The sequence below is a fragment of the Ailuropoda melanoleuca genome, chromosome 3 (assembly GCF_002007445.2).
Source record: "Ailuropoda melanoleuca isolate Jingjing chromosome 3, ASM200744v2, whole genome shotgun sequence".
Lineage (NCBI taxonomy): Eukaryota > Metazoa > Chordata > Mammalia > Carnivora > Ursidae > Ailuropoda > Ailuropoda melanoleuca.
This window is the reverse complement of record NC_048220.1, coordinates 80937975-80947845: the sequence shown is the minus strand read 5'-3', so window position 1 is coordinate 80947845 and position 9871 is coordinate 80937975. Positions and strand designations below refer to the sequence as shown.

The following is a 9871-nucleotide window of genomic DNA, read 5'->3' as shown; positions in this document are numbered from 1 at the left end:
ACTCTGTGAAACAAAAAATGCACCAGTTTCATCTTACTTATAAACAGTTCTATCCCAAGAATAAAAATGACTTAATATTAGAAATCTTTGAACAAAATTCACTAAATTACACCAATTAAAGCAGATATTGATCCTCCATTATATGCTGAAATATCACCAGATAAAATTTTATACTTACCATCGTTTAATTTTTTTAAAGTAGAGAATTAATAAAATAGAATTTAACAAAGGATATGTACCAGAAATTTAGAGCATATATTATCCTTAATGATGGCACATTAAAAGCATTTTCACTAAAGTCTGTAGCAAAGCAGTATTTGTTACACATTGCCAGTATTCAACATTCTGTGCCAGACCACAGCTAAAGCAATCCTAAGAAAACTAAATAAAATATTAATATTGTAAAGGAAATAAAGTCTCACCAATTGCCAAAGATGGGTTTCTTTTGGATTTTTTAGGTAAGAATATGTTAACAAACTTTTAAGAGTTCTACACCATAACAGATTAGCATATAAAAACCAAATTACTTTTACCATGACAGCAATGACCAATTATAAAATACATTAGAAAAAAGGTGTATTTCACTATAGCAACAAAAATTAAATGCCCAGATAAATGTCAAAAAATGTATGATGATATAGAGAAATCTTCTGAAACCAAGCCCACAAAAGCTCTGGTTTAATGAAGACATATATTGTTCTTGAAGAGAAATACCATTGTAAATCTCTCCAAATCCTATGAATTTAGCACAACTAAAAACATTAACTTCAAGATATGTTCACCAATAGTCAAGAAATTTTGGGGGAAAACATTAGGAAGGCGTTAGTTACCTCCATCAAATCTGACAACACACCAGAAAACTAGAATCAAAGCAATATATTATTTATTTGTGATATCAAATACCTCAATTAAAGAATTTAGCATATAATAAAAGAGCATTTCAAATCGGTGAGAAAAGAGTGGACTTCAATACATGGTTTTTGAACTTTTGAATAAAAGTAGCTCTATACCTTACACTTCACAAAAATCAATTCTCGATGAAGATCTGGCTGGATGGTAAATGTCTTAGAATACAGAAGATACTTCATATTTTGAAATGTCATAAAAACTTACCAATTTGAATATATAGAAATATAGAACATTTATTTAAAAAAAAGACACTGTATGTCAAATTAAATACAAGTGACTGAGTAAACATTGGTAACAGACATAAAAGACTAATACCTATACTATATGAAAAACTTCTAACAGAAATGAAGTAGACAAATCATTCAACAGAAAATGAGCCATGTTGGGAAACGGGAATTCATACAAATATAAAAATGATCTAAAATAAACATATGAAAAGATGCCCATCGTTACTAGAGCCAGAGTTTTTAATTAAAACAATAAAATCACATTTTTTCATTAAAAAATCTAGCGTCAAATGTCCTTAATGATATGGGGAACATTCATTTCTGAGAAACTGTAAGTTGATATTAGCCATTGTGGAAGCCAGCTGAAGTATCTTTTTAACACGGCCTAACTCTGGCCCAACAATTCCAAACCTAAGTATATACTACAGAGGAACCCTTATACGCACATAGTCACACAGGATGATGTTCTTTCAGCATTGTTTGCAATTAGGGGGCAAAAGGGCAAGTCCCTTAAGTGTCCATTTTAGGCTAAATAGATTATGTAATAATCTATTTATTTATTTTTACAAAAGTAAAGAGATTAGGTCTGATTATACTGAAATAAGCCAAGTAGAAAAGTTGTGGAATGATATGCATATATTTATGTAAAGTTAAAACTATACATTTTATTTCCTGTATTATTCCTATATGGTATGTATATACATTCATGGACAAAGGTCTAGGTAGAAAGTTAACAATTCGTACTTATAGGGAGGTATTAGGATTGAAGGTAATTGCCAAAATTATCTCTGATGTTTTTATAAGTAAAATGTAGTCATATACTAAATTTGTAATTTCAAATGTAAAGAAAAAGCAGTATGCAGAAAATGATACATTTTAAGAAAAAATATACACACAAAATTATTCTTTGTATTTCTTTTTCTTTCTTTCTTCCTTCCTTGATGTAAACATACAGGAGAGGTTCTGGAAGATTATCTGCCAAAATGATGCTAATACTATACAAAGATATCTCCATTAGAAACAGTACATTCAACTCCTATATTCTCATTTGAAAGAGGAAAACTCAGTTCAAGATTTGTAAGAGCAATACAGTTTCAGTTTAGAGCTCTTATTATTTTGTTCAGTTATTTTTAACATTCACATGGTACATGATTATATACTGAAATTTTGCCATATCTTTAGAATGTAGTATTTGGGGCACAGTATTTTTAAAGTTAGACTTAAGTCATTAACATTTCAGTCAATAGTTAAGTTTATACACATTTTTAAAAGAAAAACAGAAGACAAAACCAGATTGGCATATTTCTTTAGTAGTTTACTAATTCTACCTTACACCATTAATCAAAAATGCTTTGATATTTAAAGTTATCACTGATCAACTCCTTGTGAGGACTGTTCTTTCTGAAGACTATTCTGTAAAACCTTAATTCTAATGAGAATGATATTGGCATTCATATACAACCAGCTACATTTTATGAATAACACACTTTTGAACATATAAACTAAAAATTGTTTTTAGAGGACTGTGCTCTTAGAATTACTTTTTTTTAACGTAGATTAAACTTTATAGATATTGCCACATCCATTATCTATATGCTTCCAATTATTAAATAAATCACCTGTAGCAATACAGGTTTTCATACTTCTACAGAGACAGAGTAAAGAGAACACCAAAGCAGTCATATCACGTTGTACGTTAAAGACCTACCATGTAAGTGGCAATTGTCCCCTGCTTTTTTCCGCTCCTAATTAGGAACATGTTTGCATTTGTGATAGCATAATCCCACATCAAGTCCTCTATCAACCTCTCATATTGAGGGGGCTTTGGTTAACAGATACAAAGACTAGAAGTTCATTCACTCATTTTAGCTACACCCTTGAAAGACTTTTTTTAGTAGCAGGGAAAGGAGACACAAACAGGAGGCAAAGCAGCTTCCATGATGACCCCTCAGCACTTTGCCAGGTAGAGGAATTGCTTATTTAATTCATGTATTGCTGAAGTCTCAAATCATGAAAACAATAAGAAAAACTGCCAGAGCTATCTGGTTTCACAATGGTTAGGAGAGAAAAGTATATAGGCAGTAGTTTCTTCCAAATAAGATCATAAGTAAGGAAGAAACACTTCAAAGGATATCTTCCATGGAATTCGGAATTTCCCTCCCCTATCCTAGGTACCTAGTCAACTGTCTCCTATAGCAATTTGGCTTGTAAAAGTGCCTCTCACCTTCCTTATAAAAGAACAAGTTCCTTTATAAAGGCTACAATGGAGAACACTAGGGAGGTGTTACAAACCTCATCTGTCACACTGAGATCCCAAAATGACCTTAGCAACTTCCTCTCCTGCATTACAAGAGGGCTGCACTAATGTCTGAGTCAACGATCAAAGCTCTAAGAGTCAATGATCCATGTTTTCATCAGAGGCCACCAAGGAAGGAAACACACCCTTTTACTTCAGATCATGAATGCACTTTTATAATTACATCAGTTTTGTCTTCAATTCAGCAATACTTTACATGAAACACCTAATATCTCTTACGTTACAGGTATTCAAAAAATAGGAGCTGATGACAACAGTTCAGTCATATACAAGTAACTGATGTTAAAGACTCAGAAAATAAGTCATTTGAATAGATTCTATAAATCTTTAAAACAAAAGGAAGGTATGATTTTATTTCAAGAAAATATTTCACATTTAAAATGAAGAATGATTACTAGTTAGTAGTGCTGGCATTTCTTTTCGTTTCACAGTGAAACTTGGAAAACAAGGTATGAGTTAAACTGAACCCATTTAATATAAAAGTCTTTAGTCACTTAAATTTATTTTTATAACAAAGCACTTTTTATATAATTTAAAATACACATGCTTTGATTGAAGAGTGACTGTAAATGGATCCAGTTTTCTTCCACCTGTGATGACAACTTTGTCATTTCTTCTAGAAGTACTGGCTCTGAAGGAAGCATTTTAAGGTGTAACTGAAAAGAAAAATATTATAATATTTAAGAAAATTAAAACTTTGTTTATTCTAGATTCAACCTTCTTACCAAGGAACATCGTAAGATACTATTCTGAATAGTTTTTCCTTAGATGCTGGTTTATTACCAGTTCCCATTTCCTTCTCCTCTATCAAACTTTATGAGTTCCTTTATGGTACTGTCCGTCTGTCCCTTAGCAGAAGTGAAGTTGTCATCACTCTCCTCCACCTAAGGAAACCCCTGATACAAATGTAGAAACAAGGTCCTAGTTCTACACTAACTCCATATTTCTGTGCTTCCTTAGGTTTCTCCTTTCACTGGAACCCACTGGTAATGAATGACTGATGGCTCTCTGCTTTAACTCCTAAGGGTTAAAGTAAATATATATTCAGGAACTACAGCTGGTAATTTTCTGTTTTTTTCATCCTACATGCTACCATCTAAATAACCACTTTTAAAATAATTTTAAATAATGAGATCAAGTGAAAACTCATTTTATATACTAATGGGATAGAGGAAGTATCATATCTGTTAACGCTAAAAGTCAGCTTCAATATAAAATACTACTGATATAAACATGAGTTCTCCATTATGTTAGCCATAAAAACAACTGTTCTTGCCAAATCACTTGAAACCCCTTCAGCCAGGACAGAAGTATTTTGATTCTAGCAGCAGAAAAAAACAAAAACAAAAAATAACATGAAACCTAACTTTCTCTTCATGATCACAGAAAAACTGCCAGAATATAATGACTTTAAGAAGTTAATAGTTTAGTATACTGAATCAAGTGGATGACACAGAAAAGTCAGGGGGATGAGTCGAAATTGTGCTGAGTAAAGAAAAAGACTACAAAGCTGTGTTGTTCAACTGTCTAATACAATGATCACTAGGTAAAGATGGCTATTTAAATTTAAATTAATTAAATTTCTGTAAAAGAAGAAATCCAGTTTCTCAACCACATTAGCCACATTTCTCAGTGCTGAGTAACCAAATGTATCAAGTGGCTGCCACACTGGACAGTGCAGATAGAGAACACTGCCATCTTTGCAGAAAATTCTATCACACAACACTATCCTAGGGGAAGGCAAGCTGAGCATATCGCCTCACATTAGACTTACCTTTAGAAACAATGCAAGATATGCCTGGGCTAACTCAAAATCACGCTTCCTGTCCAACATCATCCCGATCATCTTTAAGAAGCTCTGCATAACTTCCACAGACCCACCGCAGTCAGGACACAGGCTTCGCAGCTCTGTTTCAATCCCTGACGGGCCTAATTCTTTCAGAAGATTAAGAGCAGCTTCATCTGCATTAAGTTTTAAGAAGAATCCAGTTATTACTACAATCACTTCACTTAGGGAACTATCGTTTCACTGCATACCCAAGCAACGTTTATTTAAATTACACAGGAAATTCTTCCCGTGGCTTTATTTTTTCCTGTTAAGTAGTAAAATGAACCCCAAATGAAGTAACAATCAGTACAAATGATGAGAGAAATACAATAAAAAGTACTTAAGGCACTAAAATTTTTGCATGGAAGTTTTTTTTTTTCCTGCTGCTCAAGCTGTTAAAGAAAATCTAATTAACGCTTAGCAACGGACACTTCAAGATGGTCTTACATCTACTGGATGGTCACACATCAATCAGAACAAATCCAAATATAAGAAGGCTGCAAGGTACGTACCAAATTATTAAGAGTAGTTGCATGGAAAATAGGATGAGGTGGGGCAATTTATTTTTCTTTCCTTTTATCATTATAAATTTTTTAAAAGTACCATATGATTATCAAGAAACATTAACAATACAGAAATATATAAGAGGGGGAAAGATTCCACCTTAGTCTTACCGACCCCAAATTTACTCCTTTTCTCTAGAAATAAGCATTTTTGTTTTACACTTCTCCTACGAATACATACTCTTACACTTACGACTATTCATTAACAGGTATTTGATAGTACAGTGGCAGTGACTATGCGTTTAGCTTTTAGAAAAGAAGTAACACGAATGACAAAACTCTAATAAAGTCTAATCTCTGTCCTTCAGTCTATACTAAATAATAGTGCTGTTCTTCTTCGTCCCTCCAGACATACAGTAAGTTACTCCTTTCTGGTCTTCATGAACATCTATAACGGCCCATCAGTACCATTACTGGACTTTTGCCAAGGTGGACTCAAGTGATGCCAGTATGAAAACAAAAGCATTTGGATCCAAAAAACAAGAGGATAAATCAAACAGGAGAGTGACTGTGATTTTATTAATTGCGTATAGTTCTTATTGTTTATCATTATTAGCTATAGACTATAGCTTTCGAAATTACATCTATTAACAATAAATACATTTTAAAATTACCTTAAAGGGATAACTTGGGAATATCTAAAAATCATCTAAGATAAAAGTCTCTGCTGGATTATAAACTGTATTTGTAAATAAAAACAAAAGAAAGAGAAAAGGGAAAAAAACACTAATTTTCCATATAGAAAGTGTGAAATGTTCTCAAAAGGTTATTGTAATAGTGATACTCATCCAAGGTTAGTGTCACTCATTTAACGTAACAATAGAAAAGCTAAAATTATTTTAGGTTAAAATAAAAATTTCAATCCTTTTAAATTTTTACTATCTTCTTTCAGCTACTGAAAAATCTGCTTGTATTTCATTCAACTTCTCTTCACATAAAGTACAATATATTGATGATACTTGGTAAAAATTACATAATTTAACTTACATTTATTATTTACCAGTCCTTCTTCAAGTTTCAAGCAGAAATCTGATTTTTGAGCCAAAATTCCAAGATTTACCACTTTAGACTTGAACAAAAACAAATATACATTATTCCAAGAATGGAAGTATAACCAAAAAATTAAAGCTTATAATTAAAAGCTGTCATTAATTTACTCTGTATCTATAAAACTAGGTCTTGATAAAGAACTACAAATGCAGAACACAAAACATACCCTACATACTTAGAATGCTCCAATTTGGTTCTTACCTGATGGGGATCATTATTTTGCTCAGGTGCAGCGTATCTGGGTACAAGGCCAGGAACCGTTGGAATAAAAAACGGTGCTGATTTGGGTACTTTGGGTGGTTCCTTTGGTTTATTCTTTTTCTGATTAAGAGAAAATGAGAAAGGGAAAAAGACTAATAAGTAATTACCTTGCCAACAGTTTCTAATATTTAATTCCAAATCAATTTTAAAACAAAGTGCAAAAAGTAAAAAAAAAAAAAAAAGGAACGAAACTTTCTTAAATTTGAATGCCAAAATAAAATGCCAACTGACAAATATTACAGATATATTTAAACTGGGTTTCTCAAGGCAGACCTCTAGTACCCTTGCTGATAAGGCAGACGAAAAATGACAGCATTCAGGAGAAGCTCTAAGAGCTCCATTTTCCTCAAACATGATTTACATGAATATTTAGGTAAAGAAATAAGTAATTTTGAACTTCTACAATCTTTTTTGTAAAATGGGCTAGAAAACAAAACTTACATAAATGTTCAACAGTTTCTTACATTTTTTTTTTCTCCAAAAGAAATCTGGAGCCAGAGGTAGACTTTGCCATTAGAAATAATTTGGTGAAATTTTCTCATGAAGAACAGCCCTGATTCTTCTATTTTGCTGGAATTTCTATTGATTTTTCCTTAGTACTTTTTGTCTTTAAAAAGCAAGGGAACACTATTGCTCATTTATAAAACATTTCAAGTATCAGTAAAATCCCGCTGGAATTCCTACTGACAGAAGCTAGTTTTGGTGACCACATGCTGCCAACACGTCACTACCTCAGGAGCATCTGATGAAGGGCCTTTCTATGGTAAACTGCCTAATAAAGGAGTCTCACAATTTTACCTTACACTACTCCTCCTCCATTCTTTAGGAGCTATCATACAAGCGAGATTAGTTTTTTGAAAGAAAACCAAGGATACTTGTGGCCTTGTGGAGACACAGCATAAAAGAAAAGTACTACATGAAAGCAGGACAAGATACTGCCAACTACAGCATAAGCACAACCCTTCTTGGCAAAGGCGGAGACTGCAGGAAGAGTCCCAGTTACCCTTCCAGTGAGTTAGAAGGGAGAGAGTCAATGAATTGTAGATAAGAACAAAAGACTTTTTCGCAGGTGCTCCACAGGGCTCTGGAAATGGTCTAATCTCGCATGGAAAACCAAAAGGAGAAAAGTTACCCACAGGACAAATTCAGAAATTCTAACTTCTTTCATTCAGTAAGAAATAAAAACATTGGAGATGTTAGCATATTTCTTCTATAAATATCACTTACTCAGGTTTCTTTTTTTTTTTTTTTTAAAGATTTTATTTATTTATTTCACAGAGATAGAGACAGCGAGCGAGAGAGGGAACACAAGCAGGGGAACTGGGAGAGGGAGAAGCCGGCTCCCAGCGGAGGAGCCTGATGTGGGGCTCGATCCCAGGACTCCGGGATCATGCCCTAAGCCGAAGGCAGATGCTTAACTACTGTGCCACCCAGGCGCCCCCACTCAGGTTTCTAAATAAGTTTTTATGCAGAACAAAACTGTATCTAAGCAAGAAACAGAGTAGTCAATCTTAGCTCAATTAATTGGGTATTATTCTGATTGCTCCCTTCACACTGATCTACTTGGATTTTTTAATGCATTGCTTTTAAAGCCACCCCATAAAGTACTGCCTTTATAGCTGACACACTGGACAACATGATGGAGAGAGTTCACAACTATGTTCCTACACAACATACATTAAAGCTAATGTCCAATCTCTCAAAAAGTGAGCCAAATAAAAAGCAGCATATTTAACTTCTGAGAAGAAAATTAACACATGAAAACTCTTTCCTTACCCAGGACGCACATATCTTTTCTGGTTAAGTAATCTAACAAAAGAACAACATCTTGTGATAGTTACCTATGTCAGTTCTTACACATTTTATGCCCGGCCTAGCACATGACTGAGTACACACATAACCTCTAGTGAATGTGAATATGTATATATCTAAGCAATCAAGTTTCATAAAGCAACACGTGCCCTTACTATCAGAGGATAATCTTTGAAGTTTTCTACTCTAGTCTATTCCTTTCAATTACTTTTGCTACTCACAAATGGGGGTCATAAAATATGCTTTGAAAAATACTAATTTATTCCATAATTATCCATTTTTCATGTAAATTTTAAATTTCTCAAGGACAAAGGAGCTAGGTTTTTTTTTTTTTCATTGCTATTGCCCTTGGGACAATACTCAGTACTTAGTTCCTATTAATTTATGTGCCTGGACTCAACACAGCAAGCTATAAAAATCTTTTTAGAGTTGAGAGAGTAAGGTATGGAATGGTAAAGGGTATGAAGCTTAATTAAAAGACCAGGGAAAAGTCTTCTAGTCCCCAAATGCCTAGCAATAGAAATACCACAGATCATGGCACCAATTTTTTTTTCTCATTTTGTAAGTTAAAAAAAGTTTATTGGGGGGGGGGCGCCTGGGTGGCTCAGTCGTTAAGCGTCTGCCTTCGACTCAGGGCGTGATCCCCGTGTTCTGGGATCGAGCCCCACATCAGGCTCCTCCGCTATGAGCCTGCTTCTTCCTCTCCCACTCCCCCTGCTTGTGTTCCCTCTCTCGATCGCTGTCTCTNTCGCTGTCTCTATCTCTGTCAAATGAATAAATAAAATCTAAAAAAAAAAAAAGTTTATTAGGGTTAGATTTAAAACATCCAATTTTTAGTTAAAAATTGAACTACCCTATGACCCAGCCATTGCACTACTGGGTGTTTACCCCAAAGATACAGACG

At 33.8% G+C, this 9871-nt stretch overlaps 1 protein-coding gene across 1 annotated transcript in view; it reads right to left on the bottom strand.

The window, feature by feature from the left end:
• Window positions 1-861: 861 nt before the first annotated feature.
• WDR36 (WD repeat domain 36) overlaps window positions 862-9871 on the bottom strand; it is a 40144-nt gene continuing 31134 nt past the window's right edge. Inside the window, exons 20-23 of the mRNA XM_034656608.1 lie at window positions 7096-7215; window positions 6832-6913; window positions 5228-5415; window positions 862-4109 (exon numbers count right to left, since the gene is read on the bottom strand). Coding sequence (XP_034512499.1) covers window positions 3960-4109; window positions 5228-5415; window positions 6832-6913; window positions 7096-7215 — 540 coding nt within the window. The 3' untranslated portion in view covers window positions 862-3959. The remainder of the gene's footprint in view (window positions 4110-5227; window positions 5416-6831; window positions 6914-7095; window positions 7216-9871) is intronic.